This window comes from Mauremys reevesii, linkage group 26 (genome assembly GCF_016161935.1).
Source record: "Mauremys reevesii isolate NIE-2019 linkage group 26, ASM1616193v1, whole genome shotgun sequence".
Classification (NCBI taxonomy): domain Eukaryota; kingdom Metazoa; phylum Chordata; order Testudines; family Geoemydidae; genus Mauremys; species Mauremys reevesii.
Window position 1 is genome coordinate 8,436,660 of NC_052648.1, and position 24,699 is coordinate 8,461,358.

General features: G+C 59.0%; 1 protein-coding gene across 1 annotated transcript; it reads right to left on the reverse strand.

Moving 5' to 3' along the window:
- Positions 1–605: 605 nt before the first annotated feature.
- Positions 606–21,558, reverse strand: ANKRD24 (ankyrin repeat domain 24). The gene is made up of 20 exons (XM_039516203.1): positions 21,493–21,558; positions 18,944–19,074; positions 18,428–18,516; positions 16,332–16,396; positions 13,745–13,802; positions 13,349–13,419; positions 12,176–12,282; positions 11,417–11,604; positions 10,922–10,950; positions 10,556–10,648; positions 9,082–9,183; positions 8,884–8,991; positions 8,439–8,483; positions 7,994–8,092; positions 7,678–7,750; positions 6,619–6,740; positions 4,052–5,596; positions 3,098–3,253; positions 2,504–2,569; positions 606–1,114 (listed from the first exon to the last, which is right to left on the reverse strand). The coding sequence occupies exons 1-20, from the start codon at positions 21,556–21,558 to the stop codon at positions 1,037–1,039; spliced, it is 3,291 nt and encodes a 1,096-aa protein (XP_039372137.1). The 3' UTR covers positions 606–1,036.
- Between the last annotated feature and the right edge of the window lie 3,141 nt (positions 21,559–24,699).

The following is a 24,699-nucleotide window of genomic DNA, read 5'->3' on the forward strand; positions in this document are numbered from 1 at the left end:
GCACCGGCTGAGTCTGCTTGGTGGGGGCGCAGAGAGCGGCAGAGGCGGGTTGGGGCTGCGGGTCGGGACTGAGGGGCACTGACAGAGTTGGGGTGATGGGGGGGGGGTCTGCAGGGCTGATGTGCGTTGGTAGTTAGTGACGTGGGAAGGCTACGCAGGAGGCCAGGACTGGAATAACAGGTGGGGTGGGAGCTGCTGTCCTGGGGGGGAGAGACCTGGAATGGAATAGCCCCCAACTGCAGCCCCCCTGCTATTCCAGCCCTAGGCTCCCCCCACACCCAGCTCTGCCAGCGCCCCTCACTCCTGACCCGGAGCGCCCCCCCCCCCGCTTTTCCAATGGTCAGCTGCAGCTATAACACCGTCAGTGCACCCCCGTCCCCGTGGAGGTCCGGACAGGCCCCCATGTCAGGAGGGGCTCCAGCCTGGAATGGCAGGTGTGGCAAGGCAGGAGGAGGGCAGCAGTGGGGACATTCAGCCCAACATCTGCCCCCGTCACCCTGGCACCAGCTCCCGCATGTACGACCCCCCCACACACACATGTCCCTTCCCCGCGCAGGAAAGCCAGCGAGCCTCTGCTGAGTGAGTATAAAGAGTTTATTGCTGTGGATGCTCTGCTGAGAGCTGCAGGCAGGAGCTGGTGAGTTACCGCAGCCTCTCCCCTTCCCTGCTGCCTTCTGCCCACGGAGCAAGGCGGGGCCCCTCGCCCAGCGGCATCACCCAGTCAGGAGCCCGCCTCCCCCGTCCCTGCCGAGGCGAAAGTACCAGTGGAAAGGGCAGTGACCTGCCAGGAGGCACCTTCCAGCCGCCCGCCCACGGGCACCTCCCAGCACAGGCTGCCCAGGAACAGGGAGCAAAGGTGCCGCCCCAGTGGTCACCCAACACACGTGTGCCTGGATTTTTGGTGAGGAAGCGTGTGCCCGGGGCCTCGCCTTGACGCTGGAGGCCAGCCGGTTCTGTGTGCGAGTCCGCTCCGCTCCCCTGTGGGGAAGACTCCCCTGCTCAGAACAAGGAACCGGGCTCCCTCGCCCCAGGGCGCTCATCTGCCTTGCTCCTGCAGCCGCTGCATCATCAGGATCTGGTACAAGAGTCTCTGCACATCTTCGTCCATGTGGCCCTGCAAAGGAGATGGAGGCGGGGAAATCACACCGGTCTCCCTGACAGCTGCCCTGACTCACCCTCCGCCAGCCCCACTGGCTAAGGCAGGGCAGGACCGTGCCGACTCCAGAGGCAGCCATCTCAGCAGGCGCCCGGCAGCAGAGACGCTCTGGAGCTGAGCAGAGCCCAGAGCCCTGCATCTAAGCCATGGAGGCTGCTGTGCTCCCACCCACACCCTAGGCAGGAACACGTGGCCACTGCCGGATGCTCAGTGAGATAATTCCTTCGTTCTGCTGGATATGGGCTCAGGATGCAAAGTTCAGCTCCAGATCCCAGCTGCCCCAGAGGCCAGGGGAGCCCAGAGCTGGGGGGCTGGCTCTGACCCAGCGCTACATTTCAGGAGCTCAGATGGAGGAGAAAAAGGCTGTTCCAGAGCTGGTTTCCCCGCTTTTCACATACACTGTCACGGACACACACGCCTTGGACCCGCTGCACGTCCCGGGCACGGAGACGCAGACCTGGCCACGTGTGCACCGCACGTCTCGGACCCGCCGCACATCCCGGGCATGGAGACACAGCCATTGCCACGTGTGCACCGCACGTCTCGGACACGCTGCACATCCCGAGCACGGAGATGGAGACGGGGCCATGTGTGCACCGCACGCCTTAGACCCGCTGCATGTCCCGGGCACGGAGACGCAGACATTGCCACGTGTGCACCGCACGCCTCGGACACGCTGCACATCCCGAGCACGGAGACGGGGCAATGTGTGCACCGCACGCCTTAGACCCGCTGCATGTCCCGGGCACGGAGATGCAGACGTCGCCACGTGTGCACCGCACACCTTGGACTCGCTGCACAGCCCGGGCACGGAGACGCAGACGTCGCCATGTGTGCACTGTACGCCTTCGACACGCTGCACGTCCCGGACATGGAGACACACCATGGCAAGGAGCATGCACTCAACATGTACACACACAGAGGCATACATGTCTCACAGGCTCCTGCCTTCTGCACAAGTGTCCTTCCACCTAGCATGATCCACCAGCTCCTGTCCAATGTGTGCTGAGACCCTCCGCCCTTCCTCCAAACTCCTGCTCGACTCCGAGGGACAAGGCCAGGATTCCCCACTCCCAAGGAGCAGGGACAGAAATCGGGGGAGACCGGGATGTCATTCTTGTAAGGTCCAAACAGGCTTAGTAACCACTATCTGAAATGCTCGGAATTCACACAATCACCCACTACACACCCACTTATACTGACACACAAATGTGCAAACCCCCCCCCCCCACTGATTGAGACACACAGACAGACACGCGGCCGGATACACACAGAATAGCGAACGCACATGCCCAATCACTGTGAAATACGGCGCCCCCAGCCCAGCCCTGCCCCCCGCGCACTGACCTGAATGGCGCAGAGCAGGTGGCTCCGGTAGAGCGAGACGACCTTGTGGTGGTGGGTCTCCATCTCCTGGAACCAAGGCGAGAGGGGGAGGGGTCACACTACAGTCCCAGTGGGACCAGGCCACTCTCTGCTCACGACCCCTCTGACCAGCTGGGGGAATCGGATCCTGCTCTGGCTCACACACCGGACCCAGCCGAGGGGAACCAGGGTCACTCCCCTTCTGATACGCAGCTAAAGCAACTCCCTCCGTGCCGTATAAAGATGCGGCTGTTTTAGCGCAGGGGGATGGAAGGGCAGAAGGCATCAGGCCAAGACACACTGGCCCAGATCCTTAATGGTATTTAGGAGCCTATTATACCTTTGCGGGGCTGGGCCCCTGGATCAGCATGGTCCATGCAGACCTCGGAACCAGCGACTCTGCTGCTTCCACCTGCCCGGATGGTGCCCCCAGGTCCCGAGCTGCGCGGCAGTTTCCGGACGCAGCCGAGGTCAGCACTTAGCCCCTGCTGTCCCAACGGGGGACTAACACTGCAACGCCCAGGGACCCGCTCTGCTCCTCCCCTCTCCCAGGTCCAGCTGGTCCCGGATACCCACGGCCAGCTGCTGTTCCAAGGCCTTTATCGTGCCCTGCAGCTTCGCCACCTCCTGCGGGTTCTGCTGCTTCTGTGGGACCACCCCAGGGCCGGAGAGCTCAGACAGGCTGTTCAAGGCCTCCTTCAGCTTGAAGACTTCCTTGGACAGCTCGGTGATCTGCAAAGGCGAAGGGATCGGCCGGTCACGAAGGGCTGGCTGAGTTCGCCGGGGTGGGTTTGAGTCTAGGGCAAAGTCTCGCATGATTACAGGACCCGCAGCACAAGGGATTCCAAAGCCCAGCTCCCCAGTGTCACCCTCCCGGCCAGCCCGCCACAGAGCCAGAGCTGCTCGTTAACCCTTCGGTTGCTGCTGCTTCCTCCTGTGGGAGCACCCGCATTCCACTGGGGCATCGGCCCTTTGGGCAGCAGAAGGGCGTGATCTGCTCTGGGTGGCGGCTAAACAGCTAAAGAGCCAGCGGCGCAAACGTCCGTTGCTGGCCAGCCAGCTCCTGTCCCTACTAGGGGGGAGGTGGGTTGGTCTCTTTTGCCACAAATGGTGACACACGATTTGGGTTTTTTTGGAGGTTTTTCGCTCGGCGACCAAAGATTGCGAAGAAAAATTCTGCCTCGTTTCCCTGGGGGAACGTCCCCCTCTCACTTTCTCGCCCTTGTGCCTAGCAGTGCCAGGCAGCGACATTCCCCCCTTCGAAACAAACGTGCATTCGGAGAACGCTGCATGGCCCCAGACCCACCTCTCACCCCCCTCACGTGGCTCTATCGCGGGCAGGGAGCTGGGATCCCCGGATCCAAATTTCACCCCTCTCATGTGGCTCTATCTTGGGCTGGGCTCTGGGGTTGCCAGACCCAAATTTCACCCCTATCCCATGGCTCTCTCGTGGGCAGGGCTATGGGGTCCCCAGTCCCACATCGAACCTGGCTCTAGTGTGGGTGGGCTGATGGGGAAGCCCAGACCCACCTTCCTGTCCTTCTCCTTGACCAGCTTGGCCGAGTCCTCGATGTGGCCGTGCAGCTCCTGGATCCGGCCCGACTCGGCCCGCAGGCTCTGCAGCTGCTTCTCGGCGGCGGCCAGCTGGGCCTCGGCCGCGTGCTTCTCGCTCTTCATGAAGAGGGCCTCGCGCTGCACCTGGAACACCTCCGTGCAGGTCTTCTCGTGCTTGCGCTCCAGGTCGCTCAGCTTCAGGCTCAGCGCGCTCGCCTCCGCCTGCAGGTTGCACCGCAGCTGCTCGTGCTCCTCCCTGGGGACCGTGCCCTCCCGCGTGCTCGCCAGCTCGCCCTGCAGCCGCGAGGCCTCCTGGGCTTTGGCGGCCAGCTCTTGCTCCAGCTGCTGGGCTCTGGACTTCAGCTCCCGGACCCTACCCTCCAGGGCCTCCTTAGCTCGGGCGTGCTCAGCCGGCGGGACCCACTCCCTCCTGTACCGCTCCGCCGCCTGCTGCAGCTCCCTCGCCTCCCGCTGGGCGGCGCTGTGCCTCTCCTCCAGCTCCAGCAGCTTCTTGTTGGACTCGGCCAACAACCCGCCCAGCGCCCCCGCCATCTGCTCCTGCTCCTGCCTGGAGATGCTCTCGGAAGCCAGCTGCTCCTTCAGGGCGTTCAGCTCCTCCTTCTTGTCCTGATCCTCTCGGAGCTGGGCCTGCACCTCCTCGTACTGCCCCCTCAGCTCCTCCAGCTGCTCGTGGAGCTGCCGGTTCTCCTCCTCCAGCCTCTGGCTCTCCGAGAGGCGGCCCATCGCTCGCTGCAGCTCCCCAGCTCCCTCCTCCACGCTCCTCCTCAGCTGCTCCGCTTCTGCCTCTGCTTGGCGGCACCTCTCCAGCAGCTCGGCCTTCTCCGCGGCAGCTTCGCCCAAGGACACGCTGAGGGCCGCCCTCGTCTCCTCGGCCAAGCAGCCTCGACTGGCTGCTTCTTCCTGGGCATCCAGGCGCCCCTCCAGGTCTTTCACCCTCTGGTCTCTCTCCAGCAGGGCCTCCTGGGCTTTCTGCAGTGCTGCCCTCACCGTCTCCAGCTCACTGGCGGAGCTCTCAGCCGCCTCCTGCTCCTCCACGGACAGGATGCCCAGCTGGATCTGCTCCCGCAGGAGCTGCACCTCGGCCACAGCCGCCTCGTGCTTCTCCTGCGTCTCAGCCAGCATTCTGGTCAGCTCTTCCACAGCCGCATCTCCAGCCCCTCCTCCCCTGCTGCTTCCTTCTTCCGGCACCCCGGCCTGGCCCGGCTCCCGGCCTTCCCCCTTGGGCTCAGCTGGGGTGTTGCTCCTCTGCAGCGCCTCCTCTAAGGTCTGGATCTGCGCCTCATATTCAGCCTTCGGTTGTTTGTAAGCCTCCACCGGGACCAGCTCGCAGGAGGGACCGTGGGGCCCACTGCCTTCCAGAGCCTGCAGGGCAGCCTGGGCCTCGGCGTGCTGCTCCCTGAGCTGGTCGAACTCCGACTTGAGGGAGTTGTAGAGGGCAATGGGGACGAAGTCTTCGGCCGGGCCCACGTCACTCTCATCTTTCTCGTAATTCTCCAGGATCTGCAAAGGGTGAGGGGCATAAAACCATGAGACTTGCTCACTGGGACCCTGAGCCCCGACTACGCAGGGGTATTACAGCAGCACAACACAACGGTGCCTGCCATACGCAGCAGCTCGGCTCCCCTGGCCCAGGGCTCCTGTACCCTGAGATGCTTCCTAGGGCCTGATCTCTTCTTCCATCAATTACACCTGTCCAGTTACCCCGATTTACACCAGCGTGGGAGGAGAATCAGGCCCTGCAGTTTAACTGCACAGAGGGCTATGATACAGCGACAGAGTTAGACAGCAGGGCCTTGGAGTACAAGGCAAAGGAGAACAGATTAGGCTGCGAATGGTAGGAGTTGGCAAAGGGAAGCCACCCAGAAAGCCTGCTCCAGAGGCCAGGAGCTGCGTGGGAGAAGGCTCTTTCACAGTGACATTACAAAGGTCGGAGGCAGATGGGAGAGCAGAGAAGAGGCTGGAACACGACTTCAGAAGGCGTCCCCAGCAAATCCGAGCCGGGCCCTACAGTGAAGCAGGGAGCCTGCAGGGCCATTTGCAGGGGGTAGCAGGGGCAGCTGCCCAGTTTGATGTCTCTGCACACACAGTAAGGCGGGTGGCGGCGTCCTGCACCTGCCTGAGTCTGCAGAGCCCATGGAGAAGGGAAGCGCCATCGTGTCGTCAGGGAACCAGAGGGTCTGGAGGGCTCCCACCGAGCTGGAGCAGGGGCAGCGGCACAGAGGTGGCAGCAGGAACGCGTGCAGGCAAAGGGAACGGGGAGGAGAACTCAGTCTGAAGGGCTCTGCCAAGGTTACAGACAGAGACGGGGGAGGCCGAGGTCTTTGCCGCATGCTAGGGTGAGAAACCTGCCGTCTGCGTCTGGCACAAGGCAGCAGCCGCTGGCCCCCCCGTTGGGTCCCAGCCCTGAACCGGCACACTAAGGAGATGCTGGCCCTAGGAGGGGGACCAGAGAGGGCCTCCGGGGGATGCTAGCAGGGGAAAGCCGAAGCGCGCAGCTGGCTGAAGGGGGGATGAGCTGGTACCTGTATCTTCTCCAGCAGCTCCTGGTTTTGCATAGTGAGCGACTGCACCTCGCCCTGCAGCGTGGCCAGCAGCTCCTCCGTGGACAGGCTCAGGGTCTTCTTGGATAGCAGCAGCTCCGCCCCTGAAAGAGCAGCAGAACCCCCGGCCCCCACCAAGACCCATCACTAACGAAGCCTGGTCCTTGACCTGAACACCCCCACCCCCACCCTGGGAGCTGCCCCCGCCACCACCTGCTTCCTGCAAAACCTTCCCAGGCGTTTTCCAGCACGAGCCCAATCCTGCCAGGCGCCAAGGGCCCTCCTCTCCCATGGGAGCCGCTCACGGGCCGCACCCCGGCCCAGGGCGGTGCTCCATTCCCCGGCGAGGGCTGGGCCCGGTGCGCTGGTGGAGGGGCCTGCCACGTGCTAGGTGAATACAGCCCCGTCTTTCAGCCCAGGCAGCAGGAGCTCGTGCTTAAAGGTTCGCAGAGCCCAGGGTCAGTCCCAGTGTGACGAACTGGGGGGGTTTCTTGGTTTTTCCGTGTTTTCCAGTGGGTTGCATGGAGAGGGGGGTGGGACTCAGTGTCCCCGGGTGTTACTGGTTTAACGAGGGGAGGGGAGAGGGAGTTTGTTGGTACAGAGGACCGGAGAGGGAATTTGGGACCCTAGCCAATGGCCTGGAGGATGGAGACCCCAGCGACTGGTGACCCGGAGACCCAGCTGAGAGTTGCTCCAGTCTAGAGAACAGGGGGCATCATCCCCTTCGGGGGTGAGGAGGCCCGGGAGGTCCAGAGCGAGGGGACTCCCTGAGGGGGCCCACGGCAGAGACAGACGTGCTGAGGCTCAGAGAGGTGCGGCTCCAGGAGGTGGAGGGGCCTGACCCCGAGAGAGAGTGGACCCCCGCGAAGGGCTGTCCCACTGGAAGGGGGACCCCCACACGGACCGCACGGGGCCACGAGTGGGCACGATCTGTGAGTCCATGACACCCCGCTCTGCAGGGCACGCTCAGCCCCTCGCAGGGCCGCACCCTCGGTGCAGAGCCGCATCAGCACCTGACGGGCCCAGGACGCGACGACCAACCTGGGAATTCCAGCAGGTCCCCCTCTTCGTCCTGCAGCGTGTCAATGTCGTAGCTGGTGTTCTCCTTCTCGTTCTGGGGCACAGACAGGCAGGGAGTCAGGGACCCTCCCCGAGATCACAGCTCCCCCCATCCCCTGCGCTCTCCCACGGCGCCCGTCACTGAGCCAGGCAGCAGCTGCTGCTAACCAGGACAGCGCCAAGGCAAGGCTGCCCTGTCCCTACCGCAGCTGAGCCAGCCTCAGGGAAAGTCCCACAATTCACTGGGCTCCTGCAGGACTCGGTAAGACCCAGCGCTCCGTGTCCCCTGCTCTCCTACCTCCAGCAAGGACAGGCGGCTCCGGAGCACTTCAACCTCCTTCCCCAAATGCTCCTTTTCCCCCTCACTGTCCGCCAGTTGCTGCTGGAGCTCCTTTATCTGGATCAGAGAATTAGACACATCATTAGATCCGGACACTCGCGCCGATTCCCGTCCGTATCTTCCGAACTAGATGGGGTGGATCTTTAACAAGGCCTTAGAGCCAGACCAGAGCCCAGCGAGGATCCATCTAGTCTAGTATCCTGTTCCAGTGGTGGCAGATCCCAGATGCTTTGGATGACAGATATCCCTAACCTGGCACTGGCATCCCAACATTTCCTCCTGACCCCCAGCTGATGACCCGTTTATGCCCTGAAGCATCTGCATGAAGCCATTTTCCCTTCCCATCTCAGAGACCATTTGGAGCGCTCGAGTCCAGTCTCCGGAGACATAACACCTGGCCTACCTGCTTCTCCATGGAGCGTAGGGAGTCCTCCTCCAACTCCAGCCGCTAGAGGGAACACAAAGAGAGTCCAAGATGGTTAACTCGCTGTGCAGCCTGGTCGTCCCCATGGTCATGCATCAGCAGGTCTAATCGTGGGCTCAGAGCCGCAAAATGGGCATCCGACGAAGTGGGGATTCACCCACGAAAGCTCATGCTCCGATACGTCTGTTAGTCTATAAGGTGCCACAGGATGCTTTGCTGCTTTTACAGAATGGGCAGCCAGGCTCTTCCAGGCACGAGATGTCCCCTCTCAATTACCTCCCCACCCACCTTGCCGGTGCAAGACGCTCTGGCACTAGCCAAGGTGATGCCACAAGCAGCTCCCTTCCTTCCCATCCTCCTTCCACCAACCCGCCCAGAAACCTGGCTCCCCCCAGCTTGCAGGGTGGGGGTATCACATCAGTACCTCCTGCTTCTGCTTCTCCTGCTGCTGCTCCAAACCCTTGATCTTCTGCAGGAACCGAGCCCGTTCCTGCCTCAGCCGGACGATCTCCTCGTAGGCCTCCCTGTCCTCCTGTGGGGAATCCCAGAGGCGCGGCAGTCAGGGGAGAGCGGTGGGTACCCATCCCGCCCCATCCCGGTATCCCTGCCAGGGGATCCTCACCGTGTCGGCTGGGGCACGGCGAGCCCTGGCAGGCTTGGTGGTGACTATCCGGCTGCTCCGCTCTGTGGAAGGTGAGCTGTGCTCCGGAGAGCGTGGGGTGTGCTTGAAAACAGTAACAGTCGTCACACAGAGAGAATGAGGAGCCGCCAGAACGGTGGCTGGCTTAGCCAGTAAGCTCCCAGCTGTGTTCCCACAGAAGTCCCGTTATGCCTTCCACCGGAATGGCTTCACACACACGTGCAGGGATCGTTTCACCCGATACCCCGATGCAGCCACCTCTAGGAGGCAGCTGTTTCACACTGCACGTTGGTTATGGAAATAAAAGCCGGGTCTCGGACCCAACTGCAACCACGAGGGGGATTTCAGGGAGCGGGCTGGCGCTGCCAGCTGGAGTTTGGTCAGGACACGGGGACTGCCTCGTAACCAGAGCACTGCGCTGGGACTCGGGAGCCCTGTGTTCTGCGCCGATCTGCTGGGTGACCTTGGGCAAACTGTGCCTCAGTTTCCCCCCGAAAAACGGGACGACGATACCGCTGCCCTCCTGTGGAGATCTACACAGACGGCACTTCCAGCAGCATGGGGCCTCCTAAGGAGGCACAGAGTCAGAGAAGAGCAGCTCCTGCTGCCTCACCATCTCCCAGCCAGCCACTGACCAGGCCTGCCCCTGCTTGGCTTAAGTGATGTGGCAGGGTCACAACGCTCAGTGGCCGGGCAGCTGGAGCCAAAGAGGGGCTAAGACAGGGCAGGGAAATCCAGAGGAGGGGCAGGGGCTGGACTTCTTGTTCTCCATCAGAACCCCGTCATGGACAACACACTGAGTGGTGGACCCAGCCCTTGCCTGCCGACACCACCCCCACCACCCAGTGAACAGCATTCGGGGAAACCCTCTTTGCAGACAAGCGACCGGACCAGGGCAAGAGAAATTAACTAGAACCCCCCCTCCCACGCCCAGCTGAGATCTACCCCTGGCCTGCCAGTGCCAATCTGCTGCTGGACCATGCCCCTTTGTCAGAGCCAGGGGCGCCCGCCTCACGGGCTGCCAGTCTTTCTCAACTGCCGAGGGACACAAGTCGATCGTGCCTAGGAAAGACCTGGGGAAGAGCTCGCTGCGGCATTAGCAAGGTCCCACGGGCCTTAGGGCTGCACAGGGGACGGGTGGCACAACGATTAGGGCATTCGTCTAAGGCTTGGACGGCCCGGCTTCAAAATTCCCTTCTCTGCCACAGACTTCCTGGGTGACCCTGGGCAAGTCACCCCGGCCCAGATCCTCAAAGGTATGTTGGCGACTCAGTCGCACGGAAATCAACAATTTAACCTTGAGGGACCCCGGCCTCAGTCTCCCCATCTGTAAAACGGGGCCCACGGCACGGGGGCGTCGTGAGGATAAACGCGCTAAGGATTGTGAGGCGCCACGTGCAGCTGCCTGCTGGGGTGTGGGGAGGGGAGAGGGCGGCAGAGCCGGTGGCCCCCTCACCTGGCTGGAGGTGCCGGAGGGCGGCGGAGGGGCTTTCCTCTTTCTCGGGGTGCTGTTCCTCTCGCTGGACAGAGGCTGGCTCGGCGACGCCGTCTGTGGAGACACCAACGGGAGAGGGCTCCAGGCTCTCCCAGCAAAACCCGACTTGCGGGGGGGCGGGCAGCAAGGACGGGAGCAAGTTCAAAGGAGCATCCCCAGGGGCTCCTAATCCCTCCCCATCACCCCGGCCCTGGAAAAGCCTCATGTTCTAGGAGGGCTTTTGCAGGGCCTCTGTTCTCCCGCGAGCCCGGAGAGCCCGTCCCCTGCCCAGGACGGCCCGGTTCTGTGGCTGGAACGCGGGGCTCTCTGCTGGGCCTGCGTCTTTACCTGCGACGTTCGCTCAGCCGACTCCTCTTCTGCGGGAGGCAGAGGGGAGGAAACAGAAACCAGCAGGAGGTTAGAGGGGCCGGGGGCACTGGCCCCCTATGGCCTGGCCCCCTCAGCTCGAGGGGGAGCAGACAGACAGACCCCGCCCTGGGGCTCCAGGCTCCATGCTGCCATGTGGCGGATGCAAACCTGGGACCCAACTCCCACCCCTCAGCAGACGCACACTCAGCCGCCCGTCACTCTCCAGCACCCCCCTCTGGCCAGGCCAGGGAGAGGCACTTCCCATCTAGAGTTTGAGCGGCTGGACCAGTAAAAGGAGGGGTGCCCCAGAGACCCCCCACACCGGGGAAATACACATGCTCCCTGACCCCACCCAGCAGAGTCACCCCACCTGCGAAGCAGGGACGTTACCACCTCCCCCGGGCAGGGCTGAGACGCTGCCGCCCGGTGCTCTGAGGCCTCAGGAAGGACGGGGTTTGGCCGGGGGCACCTTACCGCTGGCCCAGGAGTGGCGCTGGGAGGCGTCCTGCAGGTAGTGCTGGATCAAGGCGTTCCCCGCGGCCAGGCCGTAGCGCGCTGCATCCTGGCCCCTGGCGTCCACCATGCCGACCCGCGCCCCGGCATGGATGAGAACTTCCACCGTCTCCACGCTGCCGTTCTCGCAGGCCAGCATCAGGGCTGTTCTACAGCGGGGGTGGGGGGAGAGAGGTGGCCCCACTCACTCTCCGGAGCCAGCGGCACGAGGCAGGTGAACTGGATGGGAACCCTCATCTCTGCTGGGGCCGACTCTGCTCCTGGCCCCTCTCCCCTCTCCGCCCCGAGGCCAGGACTGCCCAGGTTTGCAGTCAGGCTCGGGGCCGGCAGGATATTCCCCCGGCGACAGGCCGGGAGCGAGAACCCCGGCCAGACACTGCACGGGGAAACCCCATCTCGAGGCGGGGAGCTCACCTGCACCATCACCCCGCCCGTGCGGGGCAAAGGCGGGATCTGCGCAGGCCGTTTAGGTTACGGCTTTGTAAGATGCTGCCTCGCAGATCCGCAGCCAGTGCCTGCCTGACTCATCCCGCCCCCCTCGCGTCAAGACGGAGCCAGGCCCTGAGGTTGGCAGCTGGAGACCTCTGGCCCCTGGTCGGATCCAGGCTCGCAGTCCTGCCCCATGGTAGGACTCACTTCTCCGCCATGAGTCCCCCCACCCCCGCACTTTAACCCTCTCCTCTCCAGCCCCGCTTCCTTCCAGGGCCCTTCAGCGCTCACCTGCCCTGCTGGTCTCTGCTGTTCACAGCGGCCCCGCGATGCAGCAGGTACCGGCACAGCTCCGAGTGGCTCATCTTAGCGGCCAGGATCAGAGGGGTGTAGCCATCCTAAAACAGGGGCATGGCGAAGGAAGGTCACGGGGGGGGGGGGGGAAACAGGGAGAAATGATCAGCAGCGGGTAGCCTGGCTCTGATACAGTCCGCTTCGCTGTCTGGTACCCGCCTCCTGGGAGCATCCTCCCATCTGTCCAGAGCCAGACCCCACTGCAGACAGACAACGAGCCCACGGAGCACACACTGTCCCATCCCCAGGCAGGCGGTCAGGGATAGGCACCAACCCTTCTTAATCATAATGACACCTGGCTCTTCTCTAGCGCTTTCCAGCAGGGGAACTCAAAGCATTTCACAATCTTTAACCACCCCACCTGTGAGGCAGGACAAGGCTATTACCCCACTGTCCAGAGGGAGAGGCACAGGAAGGCTAAATGACTTGCCCAAGGTCACACAGGAGGTCTGTGGCAGAGCAGGGAACTGAGCCCAGGTCGCCCAACTCCTAGGCGAGTGCCCTAACCACTGGGCTGTCCCTCCTGAGGCGGGATGAGATATTATTGCTTAAGGTGGACACCATGTGCAAAGAAAACAAACTAAATAGAGATGTAAAACCCAGATGCAGCTAGTGAAAACCCAGCTCCATGAGCAGCATAAGCCATGACTGCGGGAGAAGTTCTCCCACCAACATAGCACTGTGCACATGAACACTTATGGCAGGAGAACTTATGTCACTCGGGGGGTGGAATATTCACACCCCTGAGTGACATAAATTTTGCTGAGGCCGTGTGTAGATATAGCCTTAGGTGCAAGATTCTTCTTCGCTTCATGTCCTTTAACACCAGGCATTATTCTGTCCATCTCAGGTACTTACACAGCAACATCCATTAGGAGCTGAAAGTAAAATAGGTATATCTGTTATTGCTGTGTTCTGTTTAGCTGCTGCTGTGTTCTACCCAAGAAGCGGCTGCATTTCAGTGGTGGGTGAGGTGATCGCTGCACATCTGGGTCTCTGCTACATTACACCACCTTTCCAATGGAGAGCAAGGGGCACCTAGGCTTGTGGTGACTCTCTGTGCAGCGGAAATCAAACAAAGCATAAACCTGATGGAAAGAACCACCTCACCTTGTCCTTGGTGTTCAAGGAGGCCTTGAAATCGCAGAGAATCTCTGAGCATGAGATGCAGCCGCTGACAGCTAGAGAGGAAGAGAGGGACCGTGAACCCCTGGCTCACTGCCCCTGCCCCTTCCCCCATGCCAGGATTGGGCCCAGACTGGCAAATCCCAAGGTGCTACACTGGAGAGAGCATACTGGATCCACGTGGTCCATCACCATGGAATCTGGGCACATTCCCGGCCCTCACTCCCCTGTGCATTCACCCTTCTGCACAGCCACCTGCCTTTGAAATCCTCCCTATTGGTCAAGTTACTGGCAGGCGGCTTACCCAGCTGATTTGACACCCGCGTTTAAGATGTGTGGGGAGGGGAGGATGCCAGTGGGGACGGAGGGTCCTCTGCTGACCTGCATGGTGCAGCGCTGTCCGACCGTTGCTGTCGGCGCCATCAACCGGGCAAGATGCCTAATGGGCAGAGAAGATGGTGAGTGAAGAACAGGGGACAACCACCTTCCCAGCGGTGTGGGAGTTTAAAAAAAAAAAAAAGAAGTGGGTAATTTGTCAGAGGGACCCGTGGGTGGGTACTAACATGTGTCAGCAATTCATGTCCGGCCTGACATATTCACTACACCTAACACACCATTGTCATGATATACACCCAAAAGGTTGCCTGTAATAAGAACATAAGAATGGCCCTACAGCCATCTAGCCCAGTATCCTGTCTTCCGACAGTGGCCAATGCCTGATGCTTCGAGGGAGCGAACAGAACAGGGAATCATCAAGTGATCCATCCCCTGTCGCCCATTCCCAGGTTCTGGCAAACAATACATCAATGGAAAACTAGTAACTCGCCGATCATTAATATTCTTGTGTGATGTATGTACGGGGTGTGTACAAAGAGTTATAGGTACTAGACTATTGTGCTTAAAATGTGTCGGGCAAGCAACCCATCAGACCAGTCTGCCTTAGATAAAGGAACGTGTATTTGCTTGTCTGACCAGCCTGGTTGCCAGGCAGAGACAATGAAGGTACGTTTCCATAACAGAGAAACCAAGCCAGCAACCTAGCAAGTGGAGGAGACAGCTTCCAGGACAAAGACAAGGGGTCTGAACCTCAAATGATGAGCAGTCGACTCAGCGGTTTACATTAGTGTATTATAAAAGGTACAGTCTTTTATGAAAGCCTGTGACAGGAGACAGAACCTTGGTCTGGGCTTAGTTGTCAAAGAAAACATTGCAAAGGTTTCCTGGATTATAAAAAGAAAGGGGAGAGAACCCCGTAGTGGACCATCACTTGGGAGATTTGAGGGGGCAGAGCTCTTGAAATCACAGAAGGTCGAGTCCTTCAACCAAGAGGGCTGAAGTTTCTGGGAACTAAATTTAGGCGAGAAACCTACTTGGGCCAAGACTGTAACTTTCTCAAATCAAGTTTTCGTCTTAGAGGCATCTTTTTACTTCTGCTTTGTTTGTAAGCCGTTCTATCTTTATTCCTTACATTTGGGATCCCTCATGCCTCTGACTTTTTGTTTAATAACCTTCTTTTACTTTTTCTATAAACCAATGTAGTGCTGTGATTGAAATCAGCGTGTTTGTCAAACCTCAATTAAATTAATGAGCTGCCGTATATTGACTCTTCAGAGGGGCAACCAAGTTAATAATGTCTGTGTGTTCCAGGAGAGGGCTGGATGCTGTAGAGGCAGGCGGTTTGGGGGAAATTCAGGACTGGGGTCACTCTGCAAACAGTACCGGGGAGATGGAAGCTGGGGTGTGACCTGCAGGCTTGTCTGCTGGCCGTGAGCCACAACAGCACAGGATTCCAGGCACCCAGCGTTGCAGGGCACCCAAAACGTCACAGGTAAACTAACCTGAACTAAAAACCACATTCCCCACATGAGAAGCGCTGCTCTGCGGTGACACCTTCAGCAAATCCCTGGCTGCCTCAGCAAGGCACCGTCTGAAGTCACCCACAAAAGGAAGGGTAACTGGCCAGAATCAAGGCGCCTTTTCCATGCAGGTGCCCACCCTGTAATGCTAAGCAGCGGAGTTCTGCTGTGTCCAGTCACTCATTGCTGGGTTCAGTAGGGAAGGCAGAAGAGAAAGGCTGAAGGGTGGGATGTATTGACCTAAACTCTATCTTGCTGACCTATTCATGTAATAGCCTCTGGAGGAGACCAAACAGCTCAGGGGGTCATTCATGGACTGGACAGAGCTGGTCAGAAAATGGAATTTTCCCCAGGGAAAATTTTGATTTTTTTTCACCAAAAACTTGCACACTAAAAGATTCTTTTGACTGAAAATTTTAAATGTCTCAAATGCTGCCATTGTGCCTCGTGGGAGTTGTAGTTTGGGTGCCCCATGCTCACATTCTCTTCTATAAGCAGGGCTGCCTGGTCGGACTACAACTCCCATGATGCACCAGTGTCTACCTTCTTGGAGAGGGGAGACAGGTCCATCATGGGAGTCCCCGGCCATAGTGCATCAAGGGAGACATAGTCTGGCCAAGGAGCTCAGCCTAGAGAGGAAAACAAGGGACGTGGCAACTGAACTACAACTCCCATGAGGCACTGTGGCAGCATATCCCAATCAAAATATTTTGGTTTTTGAGGGATTCCGTTTTTTTACACACATAAAAAAAACAAACCAAGTTTTTCCCCGGAAAGCAGACACTTTTCACAAAACACTTGGTCAACATCCCAATTTTCCATTGAAAAACAGTTTAGATGGCAAACGTTTGACCAGCCCTAGTATGGAGATTTCACACCTAGATGGCAATTCTAACCCTGCCTAGGTTGTTCCCTAGACTGAAAGTTCGCACGGACAATTTCCCTGCATGGCCAGGAGCTTCTGCAGCAGGTGAACCCTATGAGGGCTGCTATATATTCCCCACAAGCTCCCTGTACCCTGATCTCCAGCCCTCGGTGCTTCAACACCAACAATGGACACATCCCTCCCTGTCAAACTCCAGGTTCCCACTGCTCCTGCTTGGCTGACGTACCTGCAGCAGTTTGCTCACGCACTGTGGGTGGCCGTGTTTTGCAGCCAGGTGGAGCGCATTGTACCCTGGAAAGAGAGAGACTGGCAGGTCAAGAGGTAATCATAATGATGGCAATACTTTATACGTGCACCCAGGGAGATTATAACAAATCGTCAGCATCAAACAATTTCTTCTCAACCCCCGGGTCCCACTCCGAGGCAGGTAATTGACATCCATGGATCACGTCACCCACCACCAAATTGCAGCCACCTCTGGGGCAGGACGCAACAGCTGGTTAATAGTTCACAGCAGCGCTACGGGGTGGCTTAAGAAATGGGGACTCCTCTAGCCAGTAAGAACCGCACAAGAAAAGCAGGGAGACAATACAATTTGCCAAGCTGGAATCTGACTAGGAATCCAGGGTTAACTCTCCTAGCGTGACGAAAAGCACCATGGAGTCAGATCTGGAATCATTGTAAGTAACCAGGAGCCAAACAGTAGGCAATCCAGCAGCAGAGCGCCCCCTAGCACCCTGCTGGGGCACTACTTTATTATCAGCTTGGGAGAAAAAGACCACGGCTCACTGAATCACCAACACCCCTTTACTACAACACCTCAGTGGCCCATGTCGGTCTCCCATCCAAAGAGCAAACTGACCAGACCTTGCTTAGCTTGAGAGATGCAAAAGCAGGCTGCAGGAAGCTATTCCTATGGTGTAAATTTTAAAATATTGGGACTATTTTTATTTTAAAGCATGCAGAGGAGACGCCCATACCGCTCCTAAGACCACAGTCGAACACTCTAGTACAGTGGTTCTCAAACTCTTTTTCCCGCGGACCACTTAAAAATTGCTGAGGGTCTCGGCGGACCCCTTAATGATCTCTCCAAATGTTGTTTGTACCATTAGCTAACTACTGGAAAGTGCTTTGGATAAAAGTGCTAGATATAAAAAAAATGTAATAATAATAAATTTTTTTTGTTCTACAAATAAAAGCACACAACTCATGTTTTAATATCAGTAGTCTTACCTTTCTAATGTGATGGATGTGCCCTCTCTCCTCCGCTGTGGCAGCCCCCAAGCTGGGGCTGGGAAGGAGGGGGGGTGTCTCTCCCTCTCTCCCCCACCACAGCAGCCCCCGAGCTGAGCCCGGGAAAGAGGGCCGTCTCTCCCCGGCAGCCACAGCCCTGGATGTCGCCTCTTTCTCTGGCCACCGCAGCCTTGCACGTCCCAAATTTCCCCCACCCCCTCTTCTCACCTCACTGCCCCCTCCCACCTACCCCTATTCCCCCCAAGGGCACCACCTCACCTTACCTCGCCATGCCTGCGCGGCTCCACTAATTAGGTGGGTGGCCCTTCATTCTCTTGTGTGCGGCTGCCCAGGCGCGCACCTTAGAGGTAACTATCCGTGGCCCACCTGAATGGAGCTCGCGGACCACTGGTGGTCCGGGGACCACCATTTGAGACCCTCTGCTCTAGTATGTGGAAGCAGTCGGTGCCAGACATTCCTTTTACACACCCTACCAGCAATCAGCAAGCGCGTGATGATTCTTATCCGCCTGGGACACAGCCCGCTGCCCTAACCATCCCGGTTAGAACTGCGGCGGAATGCAGGGTCCCCACACGCAGCCAGGCTCTGACAGACACAAGATTTCTCATCGCCCCTTTCGCCCGTGCTCAGCTCAAGCCTGCAGGGGTGTTTTTAAAGTAAGGATGCTGAGTGGCCTGGGCACCTTCTTTCCAGGGATCACCAAGCTGACTCAGCAGCTGAGCCAGAGATTACAGGGATTTGGAGAGATCCGTCCCTTTTATCTCAGGGGAGGGCTGGCGAACAACCAAGATAACAATGAAGATTGGACTAAAGGATCCCAGAGGAGCCTGCCACCCCTCAGAAAGGGGAAGCTTGGCAGCACCACAGGAACGGGTTTGATCCTATAGCTGGGAAACACAGAAATTAAGACAGGGCAGAGATCCATAAGGTCCCATTTAACTCCCACCCCCCTTGGACAGTACAGGAGTGGTCCCAGCAGCATGTTTTCCACTGCTTTGTCCAGTTCGAAATGGACAAACGTCCTCACTGTCACGTCACGTCAGGGCGGAGTCAGACCGCGCTGCCTACCCGAGCTGTCTGTGGTCATGGCGTCCGCTCCATGAGCGAGCATCACTTCCAGGCAGTCCACGTTCCCTCTCGTTGCAGCCAGGTGGAACCTGTGGCACAACCGGGGAGCTCCCATCACCGTTCATACTCCAGAGACCCCTCCCGCCACCCCCTCTGCTTAAAAGGCCAGAATCCGAGAAGTTTCCGTATATACAAAAAATCCTTAAAAAACCCCAACTCATGACTAATCTGTTCCCTTGCCAATCTCTTCCCCTCTGGTTTGTTTTTGTAGGGTTGCTGATCAACTCTTGGCCACACCCACTGGTTTGTTACCATAGGGCTGCTTGAGAAGGGGGGTGGGGTTGTGAGAAGCAAAGACTCAGAGAGCAGCCTTGGGGTTGCTCTCACATACGCCACAGCCCAGGCAGGCCCCATGCTATGGGGAGTACAATGGTGCCTTAAAGCTATCACCCCAAACCCAGAGATGGGGGGAACCGAGACTCTGGCCCAGTCTCTTCAGCAGGGAAAGTGACTCACGCGGATTTGCCCTCCGAGTCCAGTTTGGTGGGGACCAGGCCCTTGCGGAGAAGTAGAGACGTCACCTTCTCGGGGTCGTTGTAGTCCACGGCCTGTAGGAGCTTCTCATCATTCTTACCCCAGTCATGGCTCTGAAACCCAAACAGAGACAAAATCAGGGACTTCAGAGCCCTACCACAGCTCACCAGAAGGGGAGGGGGAAAAGGATACAGCCAACAAGTTGGGATGCTAGCCTGGGACTTAGGAGCTCTGGGTTCAATTCCCTGCTCTGCCACAGATTCCCTGTATGACCTTGGGCAAGTCACTTATGTCTGTTGATGACAGCTTTCCTTCTTCGACGCGGTGCTCACAAGCCAGTCCCTCCGCCTCTCTGTGGGTTTGCTACTCTTCTCTGAACTCCCTGCGGTTTGGCTGGCAACGAGGTTCCGGGGAATCCCAGCTGACATCCCGCGTTGATCTCCGTGCCTGCCGGAGGCATTTTCTTTTCGTCTTGTAACCAGCTTTGCGTTTGACTTTTCTGTAAAACGCTGAGTTGCAAGCTGCCACTAACACCCAGGAACCAAGTGAGCTGAACACTCAGAAAACTCATGGGAGAATTCGTGGGAATCTGTGGGAACACATCACTTTCCACCTCCCTCCCATGCCACTGGATTAAAGAACACCTCTCATGGGGTTCATCCCTCGCTTGTCTCCCTGCAGCCAAGATGCAGCCACAGTTCCCCATTTAGGTCCTGATCCTGCAAAGACTTACGTACGTGCTTAGATTTGCACGCCACGGTGCACGCGGCTAAGCCTGGGCACAAACCTTTGCAGACTCAGGGCCTAATCACCATCACCCCATCGGGGCAGCGGGGTTCCACATTTGCTCTTCCCGGGTACTGAAGTGCTGGGGTGCAGGTTTAATTCAATGCCACCGAGCACTGGTGGAGGGAAAGCACTGACGCTCCTAATTAAATCGAGCGAATGGCTGCCTATAAAGGACAATTCAGCTGCGGTAAAAATGGGAGTCACCTTTAGAGAGCGGATAATGTCATCGATTCCTGCAGGCTGGTTCCTAAACCGCTCCTAATCCCAGGGCCAACACAACCGCTAGCCACCTTTGATGGTCCAGCCCTCAGCACCCCGGGCCGCACTGACAACACCAAGCTGGATGGGTGCTGAGCCCTGCAATTCACCCTGAAATCAACAGAAGCTGCAGGCACCCAGCTCCTCCCTGGAGCACATCCCACTAGGAACAGCTGCCTTGTTCTTAAAGATCTCATTGACGGGAGCTCACGCTGGTGCCAGGAGCCTCGAGTAACCCATGGACAGGTAGCTAAGTAGGGGGCCTGGCATGGGGGTGAGGAGATTGATGGGTAGACTGGGATCGGGGGCAGGGGGTGCATGGAAAACCCGGGAGGGGGAGGGTGGAGTGTGTGCAGGGTCAGGCCAGGAAGGGGATGGGGAGAGAGGTGAACACGGTGCAGCACAGGAAGAGGGAGGGGAGGGGGCACCACCTGGGGGGGGGGCTGGAGGGCCATGCCCAGCTTAGGCAGCTAAAGGTGCAAGTGACAGGGAGGGCAAGTGCACCCCAGAGCTGGGGGGACAGGGGCATATGCTCCTTGCAGAGGTAGGGGGTGGGGTCAAGGGGTGCATGTGCAGGCTGGGAGCTGGAGAACAGGGGTGCATGGGTGGCCTGGGGACCTGGGGTGCATGGGTGGCCTGGGGAACTGGGGGCAGGGGGTGCATGGGGAGCCTGGGGGAAGCTGGGGGCAAGAGGTACATGGGGGCAGGGAGTGCATGGGTGGTCTGGGAAGCTGGGGCAGGGGTGCATGGGTGGCCCAGGAGCTGGGGGCCAGGGGTGCATGGGTGGCCTGGGAGGCAGCGGGACAGGGGTGCCTGGGCAGCTCAGGAGCTGGGGTCAAGGGGCACATGGGCAGCCCAGGGGAGCTGGGGATCAGGGGTGCATGGGGGCAGGAGGTGCATGGGGGCAGGGGTGCATGGGGGCAGGGGGTTAGGAGTGAATGGAGAGCCGGGCCAGGAGCTGGGGTCAGGGGTGCATGGGGAGCCGGGGGCGCGCTGGGGTCAGGGTGCATGGACAGCCCGGGAGGCGCTGGGGACAGGGGTGCATGGGGAGCCAAGGGAGCTGGGGGCAGGGGTGCATGGAAAGCCCGGGGATTGCTGGGGCAGGGGTGCATCGACAGCCCGGGGATTGCTGGGGTCAGGGGTGCATGGACAGCCCGGGGGTGCTGGGGGCAGGGGTGCATGGACAGCCCGGAGGAGGAGCTGGGGTCAGGGGTGCATGGGGAGCCCGGGGGGGCGCTGGGGGGCAGGGGGTGCATGGACAGCCCGGGGGGGGCGCTGGGGGTGAGGGGGTGCATGGGGAGCCCGGGGGCGCTGGGGGCAGGGGTGCATGGGGAGCCCGGGGGCGAGCTGGGAATCAGGGGGTGCATGGGGAGCCCGGGGGGGCGCTGGGGGGCAGGGGGTGCATGGTAGTCCGGGAGTGCGGGGGAGCTGGGTCGGCCCCCGCGGGAGCAGGCGGCGGTCGGGGAAGGTCGGGCGGGACGTACCGCGAAGGAGGCGGCCGCGCAGAGGCAGATCTGCTTCATGGTGCCCAGCAGCGGGCGGGCCGCCATCCACCCGCCCGGCCCGCGGTGCCAGCCGAGCCCGCTGCCGGCTCCCGGCGCCGCCGCCCCTCTGAGCCGGGCGCCAGCGGCAGCTTCAGTCACAGCCGAGGATCCGCCTCCCTCCCTCGGCCGGCGCCTGCCCCCTGCCTGCGGAGAGAGCCGGGCAGAGCCCCCCATCCCGAACCCCCCCCGCGGGGCCAGGGAACGGAGAACCCACCCACCCCCATCCGGGGAGCAGAGACTCTTTCCTCCTCTCCCCACCCCCCACGGGGGGACCCCAGGCATCGGGGACCTCCCCCAAAGCCAGGGAAGCAGAGACACCCCCCAAGCCAGGGGATCAGGGACCCCAGGCAGGAAGCCCCCCCCTCATCAAAGCCAGGGGAGCAGAGGCCCCCCTCCCCCAAGGATTCCCACCCCAAATCAAGAGGACAGTGACCCCAGGCCATAGGGACGCCCATCCCCAAATATTGTTTTACTAACATCGGCCTGTGACCCTGGTGGGGACACTGGGGTCCCCGTTTCCATGTGGCTCTGAATAAGGCAGTTTGGATCCTACTTTGGTGTGATCAGAGTCATGGGGCCAGGAATCACGGGCTGAGGCTGGAAAAATCCCCCTAAATCATGTTGGGACAGGATGCGCTGGGACTTCCAGGACCCCGGTGAGCAAAGGGTCGGGCTCGGCTTGGCTTGGCCTTGCCCAGATGCCCAGGGGAAGGACCGTCCATGAGTTGCTAGGAAGGAGTTGGGGGGAGAATGTCTGTGGGAAGGGAAGGGAAGACTGTCCAGAGGCACAGGGCGCTCTGAGTGTTACCCTTTGAGGAGAGGCCCTGGCTGGCTACCTCTTGTTTCCTGCTGAGCCATCCCACCAGTTAATAGGTTTATAGGGCAATGTGCTGAATTAACGCGATGTGATCACCGCGCCTAGCGCTTTGTGCGCTTGGGATCCATAGAGCTACAAAGGAGGTAAGTATTTTTATTCCCCTTACATAGACTGGGGAAACTGAGGCACAGAATTGCTAAGTGACTTTTCCGGAGGCAGCCAGGGAGTCAAGGAGAGGGCTGAGGCTAACATCCCAGGCATGTGCCTACTGCTTCCCCCATGCCACTCCGCTTGGAAACTTTAAAAAAAAAAATTAGTACCAATGCAAACCTATTTCTGTGGAATGTGGACACAGTATCCCGTTCCTCACATGAGAGCTCTGTGTCGGCTAGGTATGAAATCTGCAGCCCTGGCACCCAGACGGCAAGGTTAGAGCACTCTCTCTCTGCCTTCTAATTCGAGGTTGGGTTTTTGTTCCGAGCTCCATTTCTCTGCACATATGAGTGATCCGCCGACTGTCTCCTCCGGAGCTTCCAATCGGCTCAGCCGCTGCCTTCATCTTACAGCTGGGAGCGGAAACGCCGTTTTATCCACACTGCGGGCACAAAGCTAAGGCTGGAGCTCTGGAGTCCTCCTCTTTGTTGCTAAATAATTGAAGAGTGTTGATTTTCTGCCTCCTAGGCTTAATTCCGCCCCAGTGGAAACCTGACGCGCTTGGCCCTGCGGAGCTGGAAACCTGAGTGAGAAACCGCTCCTATACCATTGCCCGGCGGCGACCCTGTTCTGTTGGACTGATCCGCCCAGCAGCAGCTGGAGAGCTCTCCATGCCAGGTGGAGAGCAGACATAACTGCACGTCTGGCTGATGAGCGAGGGCGCGTTGGTATCCCCAGGCACAAGGATCTGTCCACGCGGAGTCGGCTGTAGAATTGGGGCCTAAAATTCCACCTCGGCTCCCCACGCTCCCTCTCCTTTACTCTGCCTCGTTTTTCTTTTCTCCGCCCTTTACTTCTGTCCCTTCCTTTCTCTGGAACCATTCTGTTTCCACTTGGAATTTGATCCGTTGCACAGAAGCAGCCGCTTCTGACAGCTGAATCACTGACTCGGCGATTGCACCCTGTGGCACTGCGATATTACAGAGAATGGCCCTGTGTCAGGGAAAGCCAGTCTATATGCTGCGCTCCACAGAGAGTGGGAAGAAACAGCTTCCTCAGGCCACTGGCATGAAGCCCAGTGAACCAAATCCTGCTCACCCTCCTCCCAGGAGTGATGAGAATACTTCACACTTAGAGCATTTTGCATCCATTGCTCTCAGAACACTTGGCAAAGGTGAGGGAGCAGTAGTATCCCCATTTTACAGATGGGGAAGCTGAGGCATAGAGAGGCAGTGACTTGCCCAAGGTCAAACAGTGAGTCAGGGAGCTAATTGGGAACAGAGCTCAGTTCCCCTGGCTCCCAGCCTGGTGTCCTGTCTGCTGTAGTCTTAGTGACTTCCATGGAAGCACGGTTGGGCTGACTGACTTCAATGGGGTTACTAGCTGTCCCAGGTTGGCAGCTTTCGCCCGAAGTGTCCCACCCTCTTTGCAGCTGTTAACCCTTTCCCGGCAGGATCAAGGGGGTTCTACTGGCTCATTGAGTCAAGGAGGTGGGAGTCGATCTTTCAAGAGAGGACCTAGAGAGTGGGCTGAGCACTCTGGAGGGAGGAACGCTAGGACCAGCCAAGCCTGGGCAAAAGGCACGATCTGAGCTTTGTGGTGCTGTTGTTAGTGTTTTGCTAATAAAGTCAAATCTCGGGGAGCAGGTTGGTACCTTTGCAGAGCAGACTGGGAAAGAAACTTGCTCACGTGACATATGCAAAGGCCACAAACAAGCCTTGCTAGTTGTCTGCCTTTCTCTGTTTCCCGTCACTCTCTGGTCACTGGAGTATCGGCACTGAAGCGGTGCAGCAGTGCTGCTGCAGCATTTCAAGTGAAGACCAGGAGACTCACCACTGTCCAGAGAAGCCCAGCTACCCCTGGGCAACCCCACTGCACTCAGCGGAGTGCAGAGAGGTAAAGGAGGGAAGGGTGAGGCTGTGCATTTGCAGTTCAGCGACCAGTTACGCTGGCTGTCCCCCAGAAGATGGACGGCCAGAACTAAGGTAACGCACCGAGTAACTCATACGGGTGAAAAGGGGGAACAACAGTGGACTAATGACAGCACAAGAGTAGGGGAGGAGGCCATCATTCTACCCTGGCCAGGACACTCTGAACCAGGAGCCAGTGCCGGGGGATGTTCAGATTTTGTTCTGGTGAACCCTTGGCTGGAAAGATAACGACTTCAGCACCTTCTT

What these genes read in the sequence shown, in the direction of transcription:
- ANKRD24 (XM_039516203.1), bottom strand. Translation starts at nt 21,558, where the DNA reads ATGGCGGCCCGCCCGCTGCTGGGCACCATGAAGCAGATCTGCCTCTGC. An exon ending in GCGCGGCCGCCTCCTTCGCG is followed by an intron (nt 19,075 to 21,492) that starts GTACGTCCCGCC and finishes TTTGGGTTTCAG; the next exon opens with AGCCATGACTGGGGTAAGAA. An exon ending in GCCGCCTGTCCTTGCTGGAG is followed by an intron (nt 7,751 to 7,993) that starts GTAGGAGAGCAG and finishes TCTGTGCCCCAG; the next exon opens with AACGAGAAGGAGAACACCAG.